This window comes from Balaenoptera physalus, assembly GCF_965194825.1.
Source record: "Balaenoptera physalus genome assembly, chromosome: 8".
Classification (NCBI taxonomy): domain Eukaryota; kingdom Metazoa; phylum Chordata; class Mammalia; order Artiodactyla; family Balaenopteridae; genus Balaenoptera; species Balaenoptera physalus.
In genome coordinates this window covers 66,195,717-66,220,382 of record NC_138887.1, presented here as the reverse complement: position 1 = coordinate 66,220,382, position 24,666 = coordinate 66,195,717, and the positions used below count along the sequence as shown (strand labels likewise).

The window sequence follows — 24,666 nt, the reverse complement described above, 5'->3', positions numbered from 1 at the left end:
ATCTTCTCTACACCAAGGTTATTTCATTCTTTCTCTAGGTGCTTCCCTCAAACCATGGTGATTTTTCAATAAAACAGAAAAAATACCTATGGCATAAATTTTCTGCCCTACTTCATTATTAAATTGGATAAAACTGAATTGAGGGGAAAGTTAGCATTTGTCTGCAAAGTGTTTGTCTAATAAATAAATAAGTGTATTTCTGAAGAAATTGAATCTTCAAATCAATGTTTTTTTTAATTCAACAAACATTTTTATTTTATTTTTTAAAAAATTTTTATTGGATATAGTTGATATTGTGTTAGTTTCTGCTGTACAGCAAAGTTAATCTGATATATATATACATATATACACTCTTTTTTAGATTCTTTTCCCATATAGGTCATTACAGAGTATTGAGTAGAGTTCCCAGTGTTATACAGTAGGTCCTTATTAGTTATCTATTTTGCATATAGTAGTGTGTATATGTCAATCCCAATCTCCCAATTTATCCCTCCACTCCCTTTCCCCCCTGGTAACCATGTTTGTTTTTTACATCTGTGACTCTATTTCTGTTTTGCAAATAAGTTAAGTTGTACCATTTTTTAAGATCCCACATATAAGCAATATCATATGATATTTGTCTTTCTCTGTCTGACTTACCTCATTCAGTATGACAATCTCTAGGTCCATCCATGTTGAGGTAAATGGCATTATTTCATTCTTTTTTATGGCTGAGTAATATTCCATTGTATATATGTGCCACATCTTCTTTATCCATGCCTCTGTCGATGGACATTTAGGTTGCTTCCATGTCCTGGCTATTGTAAATAGTGCTGCGATGAACACTGGGGTACATGTATCTTTTCGAATTATGGTTTTCTCGGGATATACATCCAGTAGTGGGATTGCTGGGTCATATGGTAATTCTATTTTTAGTTATTTGAGGACACTCCATACTGTTTTCCATAGTGGCTGTACCAATTTACATTCCCACCGACAGTACAAGAGGGTTCCCTTTTCTCCACACCCTCTCCAGCATTTATTGTCTGTAGATTTTTTGATGATGGCCGTTCTGACTGGTGTGAGGTGATACCTCATTGTAGTTTTGATTTGCATTTCTCTAATAATTAGTGATGTTGAGCATCTTTTCTTGTGCTTCTTGGCCATCTGCATGTCTTCTTTGGAGAAATGTCTATTTAGATCTTCCACCCATTTTTTTGATTGGGTTGTTTGTTTTTTTGATATTGAGCTGCATGAGTTGTTTGTATATTTTGGAGATTAATCCCTTGTCAGTCAATTCATTTGCAAATATTTTCTCCCATTCTGTGTTGTCTTTTGTTGTTTATGGTTTCCTTTGCTCTGCAAAAATTTAAGTTTAATAGGTCCCATTTGTTTATTTTTGTTTTTATTTTCATTACTCTAGGAGGTGGATCCAAAAAGATCTTGCTGCAATTTATGTCAGAGAGGTTCTGCCTATGTTTTCCTCTAAGAGTTTTATAGTATCCAGCCTTACATTTAGATCTTTAACCCGTTTTGAGTTTATTTTTGTGTATGGTGTAAGGGAATGTTCTAATTTCATTCTTTTACATAATGGGTTTTTTAAAACTGGTTTTAAATTCTAGGTTTTTTGTCTTATGTGTTTATCCATTTAAAAATCTGTTTAGTAATATAATATATTTCACGAAGCAGGTAGGTATAATCAGATATCAAATTTCATTAGCCTTCTGTCTTCTGGTAGCATTTTTGCAGATATATGAATATTCATTATTCAGTGCATGTATAATGAAGTGAATATTTTGCCTGCAAAGCTCAAAAGAATAGATAGCTGTTTTACATGTATATATATATATATATATATATATATATTAGTCATTAATGCTGCTCACCAAATCACCAAATATTTTTCTTTCTGTCTAGGTACATAGGAAGATTTCCCTTTCTGCCTTCTGATATTTGGGTGGCCGTGAGATGGGCTTTGGCAGTGAAGTGTGATGATAATGTCACATGTCACTGCTGGACAAAAGCATAAAGCATAAAGCACTGTTTGCCGCATCCCAGTTTTCTTCCCTCAGTAATTATGAAGCTCAGAGATAGGACCTCCCTCAATGTAAGCACAGAGGATAACACAGAGCAGAGCTCCCTAGACAACCCGCCATGGGCATGTGGCAAAGAGCAAGAAATAGACTTTGGCCTTTTAAGCCACTGAGAAGTTTCTGTGGTTTGTTACAGTAGCATAACCAAGTCTTTCTTGCCTGATGTATATATTTAGATGTTTTAAAACCAACAAAGAAACTTGCCGTTAACTCTGTTTCTTTTGAGTGACATTCACATGACAAAAGTGGTTGAAAAGCAAACACGGTTGAGGGGGAGTCTAGGTGGTGATATGGACAAAACACTTGATTAAAAGGTAACCAGATCTGGCTTCAACTTTGCTACCACCAATCTCTGGGACCTCAGGCAATTCAACTCATGTGATGATCTCGTAGTTTTATCACTTTTTAAATGGTGGTTTGGATCACATTGCCCCTAAAATCTCTTTCACAACCATTAGCTTTAAAAAAAAAAAAAGTATTTTTACTGTTTCTTGTAATAAAAGAAGCAGGCAAGGGTCAGAAATAATAACTTAAAATTAACTACTTTAATTCTTGTGGAATAAAAATTTATGTGGCTTTTATTTTTCTTAATGACATATCTTTTCTGCAGTTTATGTGGTTATAGACTTAAAAATTTTAAATGTTGATATTCTACTTATTAAACATATTTATCCTATGAATTAAAAAGTTATATCAATTTCCCACATATTTTATAGTTCTTAACTTTTAAGAAGCAATTTATTCTAGATAATAAGCTTCACTGGATACTATTAAACTCAAAAACATTCATCTAGCCATTTAAAACATTTTGATAAAAGCTATATTCCCCCTCTATCCCAAACAGATCTTAACCAGTTATTTCTGTGTGCCAATTATTTTTTTTAGTTGTATTGTAAAATCCTTATGTGTAAGTAACATAAAATAGCTCCAAGTAAGCAGAAAGGGCAGTTGCATGGATAGGAATTGTACAGAAGTTTAATAGCTGCTGAATGGCAATTAGGGAGAAGTCGAAGGAGAGAGAGCCCCTATGTTCTTTAGATAGAGTTTACAGAGCCTGTAAACAATGAATTCTTCCTTAATTGAGGAAAAAACATTCTCTCCTCTGAAAAAAATATTCCTTAGTTAAGGAAAAAACATCCTCTTCCCTTATGAATCCCAAATTCATAAAAATGGACTGAGAATCTACTTATAATAAGGCATTTTTTTCTTTTTTTAAAAAACAGCAGAAGTGAAGTCATCATCTTACATTATCCAGGCTTACAGAAGACTTGACAGGTAGCACCTTCCTGTGTTCCCTCCTCTCAAAAAGAAACTATTAGACCCCTCATAGTTTGTGGAACAAGAAAAAGTCTTCTATATGACAAAAATCCCACTGTGTTGCCAATAGGAATCATGATCAATATTTTTACATTTGGGCCCTTTGGAAAATAAACATTTACTTGATTGCATCTCCTTCCATTTAAGATTGAGAAAGTTTTTATTTATTTTTTCATTACTGAAGTTTAAATCTCTCTTGACATGATGACGTCCCTGAATGAATGAGTGAAAGGAAATTTAATTGCTATTGTGGGTGTATGTAGAATCAGAATATTTTATGTAATAGAATATATACATATATGTATATAATTCTTTTTTCTTTTTTTTCTCTTGTTCAGCAAAGTGAGACCTTTTGGAATAGCATCCAGGTTTCTTCCTCTAGACCTCTATGATGATTTGAGCCTTTTAAATTACTTTAGCAAATATAAGTTGTCTGTTTTATGTTTATGTATGACCCAGAAGGATGTTGAAATGATGAATCAGATCAGCATGTCCCTAATCAGCTGCTACGTATAGCTCAAAGGAAAGTAATATCAGTGTATAGACTAAAAATGTCATCAATATCATACACCCAAGAGGTAAGTTACCTAGTTAAAAATGAAACATGCCTTTGTAATAAGAATGCATTATCTGAAAGACAAAGTGTATGATATAGCATAGTCAGATTTTGAGTTGAATTTAAAGAGTCATCTGCAGCTGTTGTGATATGCGTTGCTGTCTGCATAGATAATGGTTTATGTAGTACCAAGACAAATTAGAAATACTTCTTAACAAATTAACTCACCCCACAATTCACAGAACTTTTTCTTCTCTAAGTTAAGGTGGCAGATACGTAAGGTAAGAGACCATATGCCCATTTTGTGTGTTTTCTCTTAGTGATATTAAAATTACTGTAATACATGAACTTGTATCACAGATGGTAAGGTATATCAGTAAGAGTTTAATGCTAAGAAAATAGCTTTGGCTAACTTGAAGAGAAAACGAATCTGGTTGAAGGTTGCCCACATAATCATTCTGGAAGCTGGGGGATCAAGAAGAGAACATGGATATGGACAAATGAAGCCTGGCTAGAGAGCAGGAAGCATAGCCAGTCGTGACTCATGAGCACTATGGTTGGTTGCCACTGGCACTGCCACTAGTGGACGGCAAGGCTACGTATTGTTTTCTTCTTTCTGCCAGTCCATTCAACATGGCACATTCAGGCTGCTGCCACTGGACTGCACATCGATCTCTGTGCAACAGTTGACGCTGAGGCTTCTGCCATTAGTAGTTTCTCAGCTGCTTACATCTTTTGAGGTCCTGGTTGGTCAAGCCTGGATTCTGAGCCTACAGCTAGGCTACCAGGAGGGCAGGAAGAGAGTGTCTTCAGCCACTTTGGCTTCTAGGGTGGGAAGCAACACTTATACAAGCTGAGAATGCACCATAATAGGCAGTCCCTGGTTGCTGGCTACATAAAAGCAACCAAAGTCCACCAAGAAAGCCCAACTTTGCCAATTTTCAATACAATGGCAAGAACATACAACCAACTGAAAGATGCATTATAAGTATCTCTACTTAAAAATATGCTTTTATCACCTGAAAATAGTGGGCTTTTCCCTTAAGTGTCATGTGATAAATTAGTGAACTTCAGCTTAACATGATCTCTTAATTTTCATAAACTTGTCCTCTTTTAAATATGATTGCACAAAAAATCAGTAGCTAGATTCTGTTCATTCTTAAAATTTATCTTGAGAAAGTATGATGTATTTCAGAGTGATCTAAATTGTATTTTAAAATTATGTCTTCCTTTGTGTATCAGATTGCATTAATTCTTTCACTCAGTAAATATTTATCGAGCACCTGGGCCCTGGGAATAGACCAAGACACACAACAACCAGCCCTGATTCTCATGGAACTAGTCATTTACTTTGCCTATAATTATGTCCAGTTTTAATCCTTTGTTCCTTTGACCGCTCAACTTCAGGCATGGGAGTGAAGAACAGCAGAGTCTTTTCCATCCATTGCTGGGGAGTTTACCTCTTGTCTGTGCAACTGTGAAACTGGTACAGGATCTGATGTTAAAAGTGAGTGAAACAAGTCTTCTTAAGCTACCATAACCCTATGTGTTTTTCCTAGATTTGACTTTCCAACGGTGTTTATTACTGTTTTTAAGGATCTTATTCCTTGCATTAGTGGGTACAAGGCTTTGAAAAGGAGCAGCACACTTGAGGCCATACTATCTCCTTGTACAAGAACAGGTGTGACATAATTACCTGAATTTGGGGCATAAATTTAAGCTTAGTTCCTCTCTGATCTCTGTTCCCATTAATCCTCACCTATGTGTCTGAAGTGGTGCTACTTTAGTCTCCATTATGGAATTCCATAGATTGGAGTGGTTTTATTTCACAAGCCATTTCCCCCCATTTTTCTTAGTCTGTAAGATCTGAGAATAGGGAAAAGAACAGTTCACATTTGCAAGAATATGGCCTGAAAAATTAGGTACTTTTTTAATTTAAATGTTCTCCTTATGTTCATCTTCTTCATTCTATGTTCAGTTGTCCTCTTACTAAAGAAATACATTTAAGACTTCTTCATCTTTAACGTTTGCACTGTTAATATGTTGTGCCTAGATGTGGGGCTTTGCTTCTTTTCTTTTCTTTTCTTTTCTTTCCTTTACAACCTGCTTGCATCGTAGTGTGGCATATCGATCTGAGAACTCATGTAATTTTTTTCAATTTCTGGAGAATTTTCATTCATTATCTCTTTCAAAACTTGCCTCATTTCCATTTTCTCAGTTTTCACTTTGGGAATATTAGATATATATTGGAATTCTCATTTTACAAATCACTATAAATTCTATAATCCTGTGAAGAGACCAGAAATTTTTAGCTCTGAAAATTCAAGGTAGACTTTAAAGAGAAGAGTTACTAAGTTGCTAATATTTATCACTTGCCTTTCATGGATGAAAATGGACTGCCTGTCCTGAAAGATAAAAAATGAAGCTTCCATTTCCTCTGATTTACTTTTTCAGCAGATATCAAGATAACAAAAGTGAAGAAAGTGATGACTATATTGCCAGTGGTAGCAAAGTGTGGGCCACCCAAGAATGCTATGCTCACTGGATATGCATGTCTCCACTAGTATGGAACGTCCCATTCTCTGACCTTGATCTGGGTGCCAGTGAAGTTCTCTGGTAAATGAGAAGCCACCACCTACATTAATGACTAAGTGGGTTGCACATCTTGTTGTAGCGCTTTGAGTTATATGCAAACATCTTGGCTAAGGACAGTAGTCAAGTCTAATTAGTCAGAAACAGAAAAAAAATTCTTAAAGAAACCTAGGTTTTCTGGAATAGAATGCTCTACCCATCTGATCAACTTGGGTCAGAGATGTTGATAAACCTCTTCTGTTTTGAAATGTGATTGGTGATGGAAGAAGAGGAATATTAAATGGCTTTCCTCAACTCCTCTGCCACTTGTGCCTGATTAAGTGGTGTCCGTTCTTGACCTCTTAGGCAGAGCATTCAATTTTAGCCCATCTTCCTTCAGCTTTAAAAAGTGAAAAACATAAGAATTTTAAATTAGCAATAATTTTTGGCCCCTAATTAGCCTCACGGCTACCGTACTGTGCCTCGGATATTCAGAGAAACTCAGCTCATAACTGAACTTGGAATGTTATTTATCGTGCCACACATTTTTATTAAGGGCTTTCTATGGTCTCAGCACTGGAATTTTAGTGAGAGATAATAAAAAAGACACGTTCTGTAGTAGGAAACATCAACTTATTCACCAGACACTTCTGGAGATCTACTACAGTCTAATATTGGTAGACACCCTGTCCTCGGCATTCAGTTTTCACCAAGCCTTCGGAAGAGGTCATTTCGTGGGAATTTTGAGGATGAAACAGTATGTAATCAGTAAAAAGATGTGTACTCATTGCTCTCCTTTAAAAAGCTCTCTGTGTGAATAGAACTATTTTAGTACTAACTTGAATTTAAATTGTTCAGTCACGAGAAGTAAATGCAAAGTAAAGAGAGTTTAAGGGAGCAGAATAGCATACCCCATTCAGAAATTTGCTTGTCTTTCAAGCAATAACATAGAAGAGAATCCATTAATATTGAAGGAATTTTAATCTAATAGTATGGAATCGGTGTGTGTGTGTGTGTGTGTGTGTGTGTGTGCACGTGCACGCAAACAAAACAAATTCAACTTACCTATAAAAATGTTTAAGTAATGTTCAAATAATTTAAACATAAATATACATTAATGTGAAATTAAAATATTTTAAAAGACTTTTTGAAGACACTAAGCATTAAATCTGTACGTAAGCAGACTAAAGCATTTCAGTCCAATAAATTTTCTGAAATACAGGTTATCTCACATAACAATTACACTCCAGTTTTCTTGAAAGTGAGAGAGCTTAGCTTATATGCTTTAAAGCCAATGGATTATTCAATAATGCAGAAAGCTTCATAAACTGTCAACTTACAGGATGATTTATTCATTAATGAGATAAAGTTGAGGAGGAATAATTATAAATACTTATAAAATATAAATTATTGACAACAAACTTTTTCATTATACATTAATATCTGTTTTATCTGGACTTTTACTTCAGCTGTGCTATGATTTTTCTGCTCATTTCCAAATTCGTTGTAGGCATGAAAGAAGTCATAAATACTGATATAAGCAGATTCAGCTGTCTGCTTTCATGTGAAGCACACCATGATTATGGACCTTTGAAAAAGCACAGTAGGAACAATTTTTATACAATTATGTATATAAAATTGATCCTTGTTGAAGTTGCAAAGTTGACCTAATTAGTAAAAAGAAACCATTAAACATTAGTTTTTCTTTTTAAGCATCGTAAACACTTTGTAGAATACTAACATTTACAGTGGATAATGTGGTTATATTTTGCATTATCCTTTACTATTAAAGTTACAGATGATTAATTAAGCTTTTGTGAATTTTCAAGTCTCACACCTAATATATGGATGATTTTTTTGGTCAAAAACATTTTATGTGTATTTCAATCTTTCTGTTCATTTTGAAGATTAGGAAAGATTATTTTAAGACCTGGACTTGGCCCTTTGCAGAGCTCTTCAGTTCATATGGTAGTCCTTTAAAGCCTCATGAAAAACTCTTTTCAAAGGGCGAGCAGGCGAGACCTGAACGCCTCAGCTAAGATAACATTTGTCTATAAAGAGAAAAGCTTTATAAAATATCCAGAACAATTCCTGCACTCTGTTTGAACATTTAACTGGAGGGAAAAGCATAGAGAACAACAATAATCAGCTATCTTTTAAAATATGTAATTTGTATACAGTATTTGAACTACCAGAAAATGGGAGATCAATAAATAAATATAGCATGAGTTTACCCATAAATATTGAGAAATGAAGTTGACATATGACATTGAAAAAAATATTATTCTGGTTAATTTATCAATTTAAGTTCATGTTGCCTGAGTTTTTTCCTATTAAAATTTAAGTGTGAGATTCTCATTTAGGAAGCAAATAACTTCTACATTTTAAAAAAATATTTATCATCAATGTAACCAGTGGTGTACTACAGCCAGCTTGTACCACCTTATTAGATCCAGTTGTCCGTCTGTTTTCATAACTCTGTGCTCAGTGCTGTTACATTTGGTAGCTTGAAATCAAGTGTGGTGGAAATATTTATACCACAAAAATTAAAAATTACTACGAATCAATCCCCCCACCCCCAAGAGAGCTGGTTTACCACTATATATCATTAAATATAAATATATAATGAAAAAAATGTGAAATTTGCTTGGAGTCAAAATCTAACATTCCAGTAGGGAAATATTTTTGTTTTTTTTTTTTCAGTGAAGGTTATAAAAGATTAATGTGATTCTTATCAAAATCCACTATGCTTTATTAAAATATTATCAAAGTATGTTGAAGTTCATCAGAAAGAATAAATTGAATAAATATGTGCTGGCTATTAATATGCTATGAATCTACAATAATTAAAATAGTGTGGTATTGGTGCAAGGATAAAGAAAGTGAATGGAACAAAATACATATACAAGAAAATGACCCTATCATATACCATAACAACATATAAGGAGAGAAAAAAGGTGTTAATATTTACTGTGGGAATAACTGGTTGGCACTTTGTAAATTAAAAATAAAGTCATTTGTGCCCCTCACCTCATACCATTTATCAATATTTCAAAATAGAAGAAAGTTAAAATTTTAACTATAGAAAAAGTAAAAAAGGAAATGGAGTGTTTATAACTTTTTACCAAGTAGGAAACTAAGCTCTCTCCCTCCAAACTTCTGCTTCCAGAAAGTTGAAAAATCTGTTGTTCTCACTCCAATAACTCAAGCCAGATACACTCAAAAGTCATAGGTTTAAAAAAAAAATACCATCAGATTGCCAAGGATACAAAGAAACATAAATGAACTGAATTCCAGAAAATGATGACTCTTCCCAGAAAAGACAAACAGCTGCTTTTATCCTTGGCAGGATTGTGAGAGCGGGAGAAAGCAGCCAAAATTCTGTGTGGCTGGTGTGATTAAAATCCCCAAGTGCCCATCCACAGACCCACAAAAGCAACAGCCACCATTGAGTGCCAGGAACCCATTTGAAGTTCTTTATAAGGAACATCATTTTTTTTAATCATAATAACCCTATGAGTGTATTACTGCTACCTATATACAATTTTTATTCCTGTTTTACAAATAAAGTAACTGAGGTGGAGAGGTCATCAGCCCAAAGTTATGATGTGAATGGTGGAGCCAGGATTTATGCTCAGGCAGTGTGACTGCACAGCTTTCAGTCTTAGCTACGATGCTATTCCGCTTCCCAGTAAATATTGAGTCAAAGTTTATTCATCAGTATGGCCTGATAAACATATTTGCTAACTGAATGAACCCAAATTATCAAGCACTTTTCCCACAAGGAAGCAAATTCAATACATATAATTAGAAATTTAAGAGCACTGAAAAATTAGGAAAACTAGTTTGGTAGAAACAGAAGCTTTTTATGGGTGCAGGTGCTAGGGTTTTCTGCTCCAGAATTCTGATGCTTCAAATGTTGCCCATTTGTTTTAGATTTGATTCTCTGGTCAAGAATTAATTTACCTGCTAATTTAAATTCTATCAGTATTATGTATAATTCTCCCTTTCCTCATTGTGGAAACCTATGCCTGGTATCTGTAAGGGATGGAGCAGGTAAGTTAAACTTTCTATTATTTGCAAATGTGTCAGCACACTTCCAGAGACCAACTCCTAGTGAAATGAAGTGACCAGATATTTTGTAGAAAAAAATTTGGACACTTGAGATTTTTCTAAAGCTGCTTGACCATTTAAAATATAGGATTTATAGTGTGTTACTCACCACCCAAACACCTGCAAATCTTACAGTTTGAATAAAAATGATAATGTGAATATTTTGTTTGTTCAGTTACTACAATCAACCTCCCCAACACCAATAGCAATAAAGTCCTTTTCAGATTTAGCAATGAGTTTGTAAAGGATTATGAAGAATTAGAACTTGTCTATATTTGATGTTTTCCCAAAATTTTATTTCTCGAAGTACTTTTTCCTAGGGGTCCCTAAGCAGAAGGAAGAAAGAGGTGCTGGCAGAAGGATCCCTGATAGGGCAGAGACAGACCTTTCCAGAGTTCCCTGCCTGCCAGGAATCTCAGCAAAGGCAGTAATGGGGAGGGGGTGATATAAAATGCTGGTTAGGGACCTATCTTAGGCAGTTCTTAATAAAGAATTGTAAACTATGAAATGCTGGATAATGCAGTGATGAGAATCACTTTTACATCACTCCAAACCCCTTTTCCTGAAATCCTCCCCTCCTTGATAATAGCCAACATAGAAATAGTGTTTTAATACTTTACAAAGTACTTTCTTATAATAGCCAAACCTTAATCTTGAAATCCATCCTTCTCTTGCCATCATTGCTTTTCCTAAGGCTTTGATCTCACCTATTTCCATTGTTGATTCTCTTCTGTTTCCATCTTCCGGTCATTTTTTTTTTTAGACTTCTGTTCTTCCCTTTTTTGCAATTTTAATTATTGACAATGGTTTTTGAGTTTTCTCTGAGCTCTGATGTTACATAGTTGGCAGAGTACACAGTTAAATAATTCTTGAAAAACAAATCATCTCTAATTGTCTGATAGAAATTTCCACTTGGAGGTCACATCCTCACCTCAAACTTACTGTCTTGCCCTTAAATTTACTCCCTTTTCTGACATGTCTGTTCATGATATGGAGAACTAACATTTATTGAGTCATTATCATGTGTCAAGCACTTTCCAATATATTATCTTCCTCTCACAATAATCGTATGAAATAGATGATTAAATGAAGAAACAGGCCCCAAAACAGTGAGCAGGTGAAGGAATGGAGATTTGAACCCAGGTCATCTAACCCAAACCAGTGTCCCTCACTTCACGCCTCAGGCCTGTGTCTTACATGCTGTCACTTAACTGCTCTCAGCGCTAGTGTTTTAACCTGTCAGGTGGAGGCCCAAATGACAACAAGCGGAGCCAGAAAAGATAGGCCTAAATTGATTGATAGGTAAGTATGCATAAGCAAAAAAGGACTGCAAACTCAGCAAAATCAAAGATAATAGATTTTTAAATAAAAATTTAAAGAATTAAAGAGAATTTTGAAACCAGTCACGATTTATCTCATTTGTGTGCAGCAAGTTCTGAAATAATACAAATATGTTAACCTTTTCTGAGTTTGTTCTGAGTTTTCAGAACCACTTCTCAGTCTATGGAGAAAAAAAAGAGAAAGAGACTTGAACAAAGAAGCAACAAAGTCAATTAATATATTTCATTAAAAATTTTATTTTTGGAGCCCATAAATGGGCAAATTCCAAAATAGTAGCAATACGGAGTATTTCACATTTTAATATCTCTTTCTATTCAGCAGTCCACTTTTGTATTTTGTTTTCTATAGACAAATAATACACTGGATTAAAGCAACAGTGCCCTTAACCCCAAGGTCAATGCCTGAGTATTTCCAATATTTATTTTGAGCACATAATAAAGCAGAGGAAATTACTTTTCTTGAACATTTTATTTCCATTCAGAGCTTAGCAATTACTTTAGCTTCACATTATTCTGTCATAAATGATAACCAAATGGCCTAAGTAGCTAAAATCATAAAACTATTATAAGCCAAGTCAATGGTATATATATAAAGTTAATATAAAATGACAACTATACGGGTACACATTTGTTTTGAACCTTACTAGAAATATGCCAAAATAACAAGTTTTATTAAAGAATGAGGTCCTTGGGCAGAGGCGGCAGAAGAGTCATATCATCAAAAATTATTAGGAAAACTGTAGGTAAAAAGAAATCAGCCTACAATTTTAACTAAATAAAGGAGGAAAGGAGAGTACATCATCAGGGGCGATGACAGTTCAGGAAAATACATTTACCATCCATCACAAACTTTCTCACCACCTCGAGAGCTCAGCACAAGGCTCTCCAGGCATTGTTATTTTCTCACTAAGTTTCTTTATGTGGAACATACACCTACGTTTATGGTAACAACAGGATATTATACTGCTATTTAACCTGACAGCAAAAAACAGGAAAAAAACTTACTAGGGCCAGACTGACCTCGGACCATCTCAATACCCCTGAAAATAGGGGCAAAAAAATGAATCATTAAGAAACAGTATTCAAAGAGCACTGTACTATCTAATGTGATTTATAAAACAAGTAAAATTCAGTAATCTTTGACGGAAAAAGCCATAGTATTATTTGAAATTTAGGAATGTTTTGATGCTGGTTTTTTACTGAAGTGGTACTCCAAGCCGTTAAGTTGGAACAAATTCCAAACTCACAGTTACTTGCATCACCTCAGTTTAATAATCCAATAAATGACAAAAAAGACAAACAATGAAAACAGCATCATATAGCACAGCAGCTTTGTTTGGCTCCCTCTGGATAAAATCTTCAGTTTTCCCATGGTTTTACCTAGAAATCCAGTTGTAGAATCAAACTCTGAATCCTATGAGGAGAAAAGGAAAACAAAATGTAATAGTTGGATTCTAATATTCTACACATGCATATTTAAGTAATTTAATATATTGTTATTAGAATACATTTTTAATGACATTTTCTGTGTTTAATCAATTCAGGACCCTGTTTATAACTTAGATAATCAGCCTGATTACTCCATGCAAAATAATTTTCTCAATAAATAAAAAGCTCTTTCATTATCCAATAAACATTCTTTCAGCTCCGGAGTAATTCAAAACCCCAAAGTATTTAGGTCTTATTCCAATTATGTGGATTAAAAAATATTAACAATAAAGTAAGTAGTTTATCTACTATCACACAGGTTTCTTCCCACTTTTTGTTGGGGCATTTGCTCTCCAAGGTCAAATGGTGGGTTGCTTCCCAGTACAGAATTCATCCAAAATTTAATATGGTTAGCAGTTAAATGTACCTTTACTTTTAAGATCCTTTTATTTAGGTAGCTGACTTAGAAGGTCAGCAGAGTCTATTAAAAGTTAAGAGAATATCATGTAGAGGTGGTAAAATGTGGTAGAGACTACAGATATGGATGGGGAAAAACGACCACATTGAAACATAGGTGGAGAGGGTGCGGAGAAAAGGGAACACTCTTGCACTGTTGGTGGGAATGTGAATTGATACAGCCACTATGGAGAACAGCATGGAGGTTCCTTAAAAAACTAAAAGTTGAACTACCATATGACCCAGCAATCCCACTACTGGGCATATACCCCGAGAAAACCATAATTCAAAAAGAGTCATGTACCACAGTGTTCATTGTAGCACTATTTACAATAGCCAGGACATGGAAGCAACCTAAGTGTCCATCGACAGATGAATGGATAAAGAAGATGTGGCACATATATACAATGGAATATTACTCAGCCATAAAAAGAAACGAAACTGAGTTATTTGTAGTGAGATGGATGGACCTAGAGTCTGTCATACAGAGTGAAGTAAGTCAGAAAGAGAAAAACAAATACCGTATGCTAACACATATATATGGAATCTAAAAAAAAAATGGTTCTGAGGAACCTAGGGGCAGGACAGGAATAAAGATGTAGACATAGAGAATGGACTTGAGGACACGGGGAGGGGGAAGGGTAAGCTGGGATGAAGTGAGAGAGTGGCACGGACATATATACACTACCAAATGTAAAATAGATAGTTAGTGGGAAGCAGCCGCATAGCACAGGGAGATCACCTCGATGCTTTGTGACCACCTAGAGGGGTGGGATAGGGAGGGTGGGAGGGAGATGCAAGAGGGAGGGGATATGGGGATATATGTATACATATAGCTGATTCACTTTGTTATACAGCAAAAACTAACACACCACTGTAAAGCAATTATACTCCAATAAAGATGTTAAAAAAAAAAAGCTAGAAAAGAAGTCCTTAAGATGAGAGAACTAGGTATGGATTAGAAACACTGCACTTTCATAGAAATCTCAATATCCTGAGATGTAAGGCCCTGGCACAATGATAGCCTTTGCACAATTCAGGCTCTATGCAGCTCAAGCACTTTACATCTATAGTCTTCACTGGGGTTATGCATCAGAATCACCTGGGATCCTTTTTTCAAAATACATATACCTAGGCCTCTCCCCCTAAAATTCTGAATCAGTATATTTAGAGCGAGGACCAGGCATAAATATTTTCAAAGTTCCACAAGTGATTCTAACGTACAACTTTCACAAGGAGATTGCTTTCAGTGCAATATTCATTTTTGAATAGTACAATTTTAAAAGCATTTGAAGAAACTAGGGAAGGTCCGGAGGAGTTTGACATACAAAATAAACATCGGAGAATGAAAAGAGCCTCTAACAAGAACAGGTATATATTACTGAGTTTGTTTAGACTAGAGATAAAAGGCTTGGGGATGTTACTATGTTCAAATCTTATTGACTTGTTCACAGTGATCCTTAGAAGATCAAGCAAAAGAAATAGGTTTACCTTAAGTAAAAGACATTTGGTTGGTTGGATATAAAGTGCTTTTGATTACTTGGCAGTCTATATCCAGAGATCTTTAAGAAGACTCAAAATAGTCATTTGTCCTGAGTTTTTAACAGTGTTTCTAAGCACAGGATTAAAGATAAATTGGCTTCCACCTCCTCCTCCTACTTATATGTGTTAGGCAAGATGAAAAATGTAAAACTATGGCAAAAACGAATCTTAGAGGTATTCGAAACCAAATTTGAGAATATCAGATCAAGTTTCTTAAAGTTAAAATCATATTCACTTACCATTTCAGCTAATAATTTATTTTGATGTTTAACTTCATGGCCTATTTCAATGGACAGCTATAAAGTAGAAAGCGTAAACATTATTCCTTACATAAATGTTTTTAAGTGTTATAAAGTAAAAACAATATTGATATTATAAGCATAAACATTTTCTCAAATAAAACTGTATTCTAAAAATATAAAATACACTCTCTTCTTTTGTTACTTTTCTCACTGAAATTAATGAAAAATAAATTTAAAATTTCTATTCCTTCCCAACTATGGACATTGTCTCCCTGTTCTTCATTTTGATTTCATCTTAATATTCAATTCCATCTTTTAATTTTGGTACATATTTCTCTCTGGTTCTCTTATCCTTGCATTCTTTTTTCTCTCTCTATACTGTTCACACAATAGCATTTGTTTGTATATTTCTTCATTTACATTTTAAAAATGTGTACAAGTTCCCATATTATCAATTCAAATCCAGATATAAGCAATATTTTCCTAATGAATGTAGCATTACTTTGAATAAACATCTAAATTAATTATTTCTTTAGATTCTAAAGGTGTTTTTCTTTAAAATATGATGATAAATTGGGAAAAAAAACTCACAAGTTAGTGTTACCCACATCCTGAAGCTATACACAAAAGAGGCTGAGTCTAAATGAAATACCATAAGTAAGTACAGCTGCTATTCAAACCAAAACCTATCTAATACTTTATACAACAAATTCATCAAAGGCTTCATTTCTAAGATATTTGAATAAACACACTACTACTAAATCTTGGAAACTACTAAAAATCTTGGCAAACCACTGCAAATACTGTTCTCAACTAATTTTGTTTGGAAAGCATCTGGGGTAATAGTGATGCAAAACCATGCTAGAATTCTATAGATCAGAATGTGAGCTTTTCCCCCAAATTTAACAATTCAGAGATAATAAACCAACTATGAAACTAGGTAGCCCAAATCACCTAACTACTTTCTACAACTGTCATTCATGCCAGGGGAGGAAATTTCCAGGAGAAAAAAGCTTTCTTCTAACAAGAAGCCTAAATTATCAATATTGGAATTAAAAAAAAAATCATTTAATTCTTAATTTCCTCTGAATGTTGTATTTTTAAAATTATTAACATTATACAATATTGCTTAGTTCATAGATCAACTCCTTTTGATTTAATATGACCTTGAAAACAATACTCATTTCAGAATTTAACAGTCTCCAGGCTGAATATAATTCTGTTTTCCAAAGACTAATGAAATAGCAATTAAGTTTTGGCAGCATAAGCTTCCAATGAATGCTCTATAATTGTACTGCATGTTTATTTTAATGCAGAATCAATCACATACACTGTTAAAACTATCTTTTGGTAATCCTTTATTTAATACATATTAACTCAATACCACTATAAAGAATTATGGTAAGTGCTATGTAGAATATAAAACTAAGTACAATAGAAAACCCTATTTCTGGTAAATTTCTTTTACATACAAATAATTCCAATGCAGATCATTATGCAATAAGTGCTACAGAAATGGTACAAATGGTCTTATTTCATAAGGAAAAGGTTACTTTTATGTGGTGATCAGGTATGGCCTGGAGGAGAGAAGATGCAATGAGGTGGAGCCTTTCAGAAGGGCAAGTCTTCAGCCAATGTCAGGAGGGAGAGGCAGTCTAAGGCAAAGGGAGAGCATGCCCAAAGATACAGGAGTGGGAGAGTGACAGCATGCGTAGGACACAAGGAGTACTTGAATTTGTCTGGCAGAAAGCATGTATACATTCTGGAGGTGCAGGAGGTAAGGTCTGAAAAGCTGTGGACAATATCTGCAGAACCTATTTGATCAAACTACAGAGTGTGAACTTCATTTCTTACATCATGGGAGGCCACTGAAGACTTCTGGGAGCGAGGATGCAAGTTAAAAAATACTCTAAAAAGATGACTGGTGACAGGGTGTAGCTCAGACCAAAACATGGGAAAAATGAGGAACAGATAGGTTAAAAGGCTTCCCCAACAGTTCACCTAAGAAAACCGGGGGATAGTATTAGAAATAGAAAGGTGGACATAGGAACAGTAGAAAAAAAGCACAGGACTTGGTGACTGACGTGAGGTACAAAGGCAGAAACATGAAAGACAGATTTGTAGCTTTTGAGACTAGAAGAAGAAAAGTCAGAAGATGAGCTGCTTGGGGGTGGAAGGTGGATTGCTCTGAGACATTACTACAGACAACATGCAGTATTTTAGATTTAACTACAAAAAAAAATTCTGAAGTTAAAAACAAAACAAAATAAAACAAATATACCATATGTTTTGATTGGCCACATTTTCTAAACTTGTACTTAAATCATGTCTAAATTTTGAGTGATGCTGCTAAAACTTAATTGCTATTTCATTAGCCTTTGGAAAGTAGAATTGTAAAAGCCTGGAGACTGTTATATTTTGAAATGAGTATTGTTTTCAAGGTCATATTAAATCAAAAGTAGTTGATCTATGAACTAAGCAATTTTGTAAAATGTGAATAATTTAGAAAATACAACATTTAGAGGAAATTAAGAATTAAATGATTTTTTTTTAAATTTCAATATTGATAATTTAGGCTTCCTGTTAGAAGAAAGCTTTTTTCTCCTGGAAATTTCTTTCCCTGGCGTGAATGACAGTTGGAGAAAGTAGTTAGGTGATTTGGGCTATCTAGTTTCATAGGTGCTTTATTATCTCTGAACTGTTAAATTTGGGGAAAAAAAGCTCATATCATCAAACTACACTATTTGGGTAACTGAATTCCTTAGTATGATGCCAATAAAAGTATATATTTTATAAGTATAAAATATACATGTATATATAAATACACAAATTAAAAAGTATATAATATGTGCTCTATACTTACAGATTTTATAGCAGTTACTTTGTTTCTCAGACTTTCCGTGAGTCTCTCATTTTCTTCTTCACAGGCACTATACCCACTATTAGGGTAGCCATAGTTCCCATAGTTGCCAGGAGGTACTCCTTCACCTGCAAGGATCAGAGTCACAAGCAGAGTTGCAGCAAAAACAAGCCACTTTTGAAACCTTGTCAAGAAAGAACCAAAAAAGACCCCTGGAGGGCGTTGCAGACCACGTATGTCTATTATTCACACTCCAAATGAACTTTAAAAATTAATAACCAAATAGAGATCAGAACAATTCTAATACCCTCTCTTAAGCAAAGAATACTGAATTCAGTTCAAAACACATTTGTTGATTGCATACTGATTGCCCACAAGACACTGAAATAGGCACTGATATATAAGGATATTCTGGACACATTTCCTGCTTCCTAGAACTACAAAGTTTAAAAAAAATCTAAAAATATCATAATATCAACTACCTATGGAAGAAGCTTGGCTGTGAAGAGAAAGGCGGAAAGAGGATAATACAGCAGGATGGAGTTCATGGCAGAGGGATGGTCCTTTACTAGCATCTCTTTCTTTTAAATAGAAAAGAGCTGGAATAACTTTTGGAGAATATTAGCTGAGATTTAAGAGAGGGACTCATTCATTCTTCAACAAATACTTGAGAAACTCCATGTATCAGATTCATTGTTCTATCTAGGTGCCACTTTTTGGAGCTCATCTTCTAGGGAATAGCACTGGGATACAGGACTATAGTCCCAGCCACTGCCTAATACAGTACTTGATATTCATCAGGCAATCAAACAGGTAGAGTGAGCCGTGAACGGTGAATACAGATACTAACATGTTGGAGGATTGAGAGAGGAAAGCATAGTTGACGGTGTTATCTAACCGCATTTTTTTTTTAACTATTTTTTATTTTTAACTATTGACAACTATTGACTATTTTCTCAGTAAAAAAGAGAAAAGCCTGTCTTTGAAGAATGGTGATCATTTGGGGGAATAAACAGTAAAGAGAATAATGGAGGAAAGTGACTAGGGTTATACAGGATTACTACAGGGATAAAGCAATCCTGGCTGAGGCAATATATTGTAGTGTGATTTTTCTACAGAAGAACTCATCAGCCTAAGTTAGCCCATGAAAAGCTGGATGGTTGGACTGATCAAGAGTTGGAGGTTTACAGTGTTGGGGCTGCTGAAGAACAGAGCCCCAAGACGATGGGGTTCCTTCCAAAAAGACTGGGTGAATATATGGATTATGGGGATTAGACTGGACAAGGACTGAAGTAGTGTTGACAGAAGCCTGAGAATATGGAAGAAAGGGATGATACAGCAACTAAAGGTCTCCATAAACTCAAAGAGTGGATGGAGTGGCAGTGACAGTAACATGTGGAAGGGCAGGAAGTAGCAGGCAGCACTGGTTGTTGAAGGAAGGTCAAAGTGTGAAAAGAAAGCTCCTTCAAGGCACAGCACAAATCTCACTTTCTCTAAAGAGCAAAACTCTCTCCTTTGAATTCTTACAGCTCTGACTATACGTAACACTAATATCACACTCTAGACTGCACTCCAAGGGCAGAAAGTAAATTTGTTCTGCTCGTGGCTATATATCCCCCACAAACTTACACACACAGTAAGGCACACCCAGTAAATACTTGTAAATGAATTAATTAGTGAACAGAACCTGAATTCACTGTTATTCAACTCTGAATGTGCCTGCCTTGGTCAGCAGTGGGGTCACAGGCTTCTTTGAGGACAGAAGCAGTGTCTCATCCTTCTTCTATATCCCCTGTACCTAATAAGTACTTTACATGCAGCAGACACACAATCTCCACCCCCACAAAAACCACAACAAAATGCTAAACGAGTATGTTCCTGAGGAGAAGGAGCTGCTTTCCCCAAATTTTCCCTCAACTGCTGACACACTATCCACAAAGCTCTCTAAGTGTGCCATTATAAAAGTTAAGGACTCAGGTGACTAGACCTAATATTTTCCTCCACTCAATGATTAAAATAATCATTTAAACAATGCATTCTCACCCTATTCATCAATGATACTCTGTACAAACTCTACTTTAATAAGGACCAAAATCCTTACAGAAAAGAAAAATGTCTTCGTATTTTATGTGACTAAGGTCCTAGATATATAACGTTTGCCCAATAAGTCATTACTGACTGGTTGAATTTAACCACTTGACAACCAAGGAATTCATTTCTAAATTAATGACTATTTGTCTCACTTCCTTTATTGTTATTTTTGCCTATCTTAATTTTATTTTTAGAGTTCTTCAACACTGTCCCATTTATTAAAAGTGAAATTCTCAGAAGTATTTCAAGGCACATTTCTTCTATTAAAGAGTTAATCTTCCCTCACACCATCACTGACTACCAATATTAATAAATAAATAAAATAAAATAAAATGTTAGGAGTTGTTATTCTTTTGTGTGACTTACTGCTATAAAAAGTTGTAGGAAAGCTAATGGGTGCCAAAGATGATCCTCTGACTTTGTCCATTAGACAAATGCTACTTTTGCATAGTTTCTATCAATAACTGAACCAAATCACTGAGAGAGACATGTGAAGTGTGGAAGCTTCTCCACATGAATATCTACTGATTCACGATACCAGGTTTAAAGTTCCAGGTCAATACACACTGATATTTAAAAAAAAAAAAAAAAAAAAAAGCTCTTGTCACATCATGTCACATCACACCAATGTAAATTACAGCAATTGATACATCACCTTTCCTCCTCTCAACTACAGGGGAGCTTAAAAACAAAAAACAAACAAACAAACAAAAAACCACTCTATTCTAGAGATTCTAATTTAATTAGTCTGGGCTGGGGTCTGGGTATCAAAGCCCTAAAAGCTCTCCAGGTGATTCTAATGTACAGTCAGGACTCAGAACCATCATTTCTCTAGTCCCTTTCCTGCAATTTATCATGGCACACTGCTGCACAAAAACATTCAAAGGGGCCAAAAGACCCACCGATGAGATCCAAATTCCTTGGCCTAGCACTCAAAGGTCTACACAATGTGGTTGGTTCTGGTTCTATGTCTCCTACTCCAACCAAATTGGCTTAATCATAATCCTTTAAAACACATCATTCATAATTCTAGATTCCAGCCCTACAACTATTTCTGGGGGGAAAGGGTCATCCTTTCAACTGGAAATTACCTCTCCTACACTTCATTATTTAAGCTTTAGTTGAAGTTCCTATGTCTCCACAAAGTACCAAGTGCTCTATCTGTGAAATCCCCGAGACATTCACTACCTGTAGAACTTATTTGGTATTTGGTTGTACAGCTACCGCCTTGTACTATAATTTATCTTTGTACCTATTTCTACTCCTCAACTAGATTGGAAGCTTTGGGGAACACAAGCAGAACTACCAACGACTGTATACCTAGAGCTTACTCAAGTACACAATAAATGTTTGCTGTCATTAGTAATGACAAAAAGGAAAAACATTTAGGCATATAAAACTAACCTTGTTCAAAATGAGTTATATTTTTTTCCTACAATTTATTTGGCCAACTTTCCTTCTATGATCCAAGTATTCACAAAAACTACATTTTTCAAAAGCTGTTTCTCATACTACAATTTACTAATGAATGTACATGCCTAGAGTTACTGGCAACTTTCACTAACTTTAAATACCTGACACTTTTGGAAACCTTTTTTTTTCTTTCTCCATCTTATAAGAACTGAAAGAGGTAACATCATCATTTTTTAATATTTCATATATTTTCTCAGGTATATTGCACACTGATTTAGCAGGGGTTTTTTTTTCCCCCAATTATCTCAATAGTTTCAGAACCAGAAAATGCTGTTTTAATGGCTCTGTATTATAACAGCCCATTATAAGTCCTTGTGCCTAATTTGTTCCTGCTGCTTGGTGAACCTGCTTCCTAAGCTAAAAGGTCAAGAACAAATGCTAAGTCACCAAGCATTACCACATTCTACCGTCTTACCAGTGGAACAAGGCTCAGATAAGAATTGTTCTGGGTAAAATGGCCTTTAACGGTAATGATCCGTACCTTTACTTTTGTAACTCACTGTAACCAGGCTAATATGATTATTATTAGTGTGCTTTGCATGCAACACTCACTCTTCAAACTTCGCTTCTGAAGAAACTAACATCAGGTCCAATAAAGAGAAACCGAAGACAGCAATTTCCATAATCACGCTCAGACCGTCAATAACACTAAAAGACTCATCACTGAGTTGGCACCTGTACATACCTCACCGCCAGTCCTCCACTACTCTCTCTAAACCTACCATCCACACCTGGGACTGAACTAAACTTAAGGAACGCCCCAGGATCTCGGACAAATGGTGTGTTTCCACTTGGCACCGCCTCCAAAGACCCCTCCATACACCCTGCTCTCTGGTTCAGATTCCAGTGACATGAAACAGATCCGATTTCCTTCCGCGTCCCCGCGCCCAGCACGGCCAGTTCTAGGGCCCCCGAACTTAGAATCTCAGTCCTCTTCTTACCCAGGCCTGCACGCCTCATCCTGCCAGAGGAGCGGGGGAAAAGGCGGGCGGAGGGGTGGGTAGGAAGAGGCCAGGGGCCACCCAGACCGCGTCCTCAGTACCAGGGCCCGGAGAAACACCAACTCCTTCCCCTAAAGCGCCACGACATCAGGGTAGTCTAAACGTGGCGCTGGCTGATGGCGTCACCCAAGGCGCTTCTCGGCGCCCTGCGAGGCGGCTTGAATGGCATTCTGGGAAATGTAGTTCGCCGCCGAGGCCGGGAGTGTGGTAGGGGCGTGGGGTGAACCAGGCTGGAGGAGCCGCCGGGGCTCCCGGAAGAGGGGCGCGCGCTGCCCCGGTTCCGACTGCGGGCCTGGGACTCTGGATCTCAGCTTGTGGCCTGGCTCTTTCTCTCAGCTGTCGGCCCCCGAGTTTAACGCTATACAATCTTTCCCTCCCAGACCATGAGAGAATGGTTGACTTCTTTCCAGATTCCGCCTCTCACTTTCTCTCACCTCGAGTTAGTTCAGGTAAAGTCAAAGAAAACTTTATCCAAGTTTCTGATGTCACACATAAGTAATCTGAGACCCATAGACGGGAAGGAAGAGGGTAACCCATCGGTGCCGGGTCACCAGTGGTGTAGAGAATACCAGGCCCCTTGCATTAGGGTTGCTGCTCGGATTAAAACAGTCGATAAAAGTAACAGGGCCTCCTCGGAGGCACTGAAGACTTCGTCGTTCCCTGTTTCCGAGTTTGTTGCATTTCTAGAAAGAACCACGGCCATTAGTTGTTAAGGGCTCGAAGGACCCCTAAACTTCCTCCCACTTAGACCTTTTTAACTTACACAAAGGTTACTGAAATACTGTTTACACAGGGTAATGTGCCAATTTAAGAGGGGTGCTGGCGGGGGTGGGGTGGTACTGGAATCCGGATTAGTCCTAGAATTTCATTTTATCTCACAGGATGATCGTGAGGATTAAATGAGATAACGTGTTTTTTTAAAAAAAGTCTGATACACAGTAGATGCTCAAAAACCACTGGATGCCTGCTGTGTTGTCGTCGCTGCTGTATGACAGTGGGATAATCTCCATACTATAGATTTCTGACAATGCAATGTCTGATCATTTAGTGTTCCCTCATAGTGTCTCAATATGAACATTGACTATAGTAGTGGCAGAGTAAGTCTCTGCTCTAAGGTCGTTTTTGTAAAATACACACACACAAAAAAACAATTTTTAATAAAAGTTATTAACCTGGGAAATAAGCTTAATCCAATAGCGTTTTGAGAGGAAAACAGTATTCATAAAAATAAACAACCATTCTCTAAAAACATGAGAATTAAATGAAGATTTTATCAGAAACAATTATTGCAAATAAACACTGACGTTTCAATAAGAGAGATGATGGCATTTTATCTTACAATCTGTGACAGTTCTTTTGTAAGAAGTACACGTGTTCTATAAGCAAAACATGTCAGAAAAATCATCTTGCTTAAAGAAGGCTTTCTCATATTAATGTAATGTTTTAAATCTAATGTTGAGTTTACCAAAACATCATTTAAATTACATATGTACTTATCCTCTTATAAACTACTTCCCCTACATGGTAGGGAGATATAATAATAAAATATAAAAGGGATAAAAAATAAAGTAATAAAGGGTACCAAGAATATAACTCAAAACAGG

The 24,666-nt window shown here is 35.8% G+C and overlaps 1 protein-coding gene and 2 long non-coding RNA genes across 3 annotated transcripts in view; 2 read left to right on the top strand and 1 right to left on the bottom strand.

The window, feature by feature from the left end:
* Window positions 1–296: 296 nt before the first annotated feature.
* LOC309665611 lies at window positions 297–12,650 on the top strand. The gene is made up of 2 exons (XR_014266574.1): window positions 297–5,452; window positions 6,400–12,650. It is a non-coding gene; the product is annotated as an uncharacterized lncRNA (long non-coding RNA).
* BET1 (Bet1 golgi vesicular membrane trafficking protein) lies at window positions 12,187–23,177 on the bottom strand. The gene is made up of 4 exons (XM_082472182.1): window positions 23,003–23,177; window positions 18,501–18,625; window positions 15,635–15,691; window positions 12,187–13,383 (listed from the first exon to the last, which is right to left on the bottom strand). Exons 1-4 carry the CDS (start codon window positions 23,019–23,021, stop codon window positions 13,228–13,230), a joined length of 357 nt encoding a protein of 118 aa, XP_082328308.1. The 5' UTR covers window positions 23,022–23,177; the 3' UTR covers window positions 12,187–13,227.
* LOC309665638 overlaps window positions 13,390–24,666 on the top strand; it is a 105,659-nt gene continuing 94,382 nt past the window's right edge. The window contains exon 1 of the long non-coding RNA XR_014266602.1: window positions 13,390–14,414. This is a non-coding gene — a long non-coding RNA (uncharacterized lncRNA). The remainder of the gene's footprint in view (window positions 14,415–24,666) is intronic.

Excerpts from the sequence above, each read along its gene's own strand:
- BET1 (XM_082472182.1), bottom strand. Across the intron at positions 15,692-18,500 it reads AAGTAACTGCTATAAAATCT|CTGTCCATTGAAATAGGCCA; the intron begins GTAAGTATAGAG and ends TCTACTTTATAG. Across the intron at positions 13,384-15,634 it reads ATAAATTATTAGCTGAAATG|GATTCAGAGTTTGATTCTAC; the intron begins GTAAGTGAATAT and ends TTCTCCTCATAG.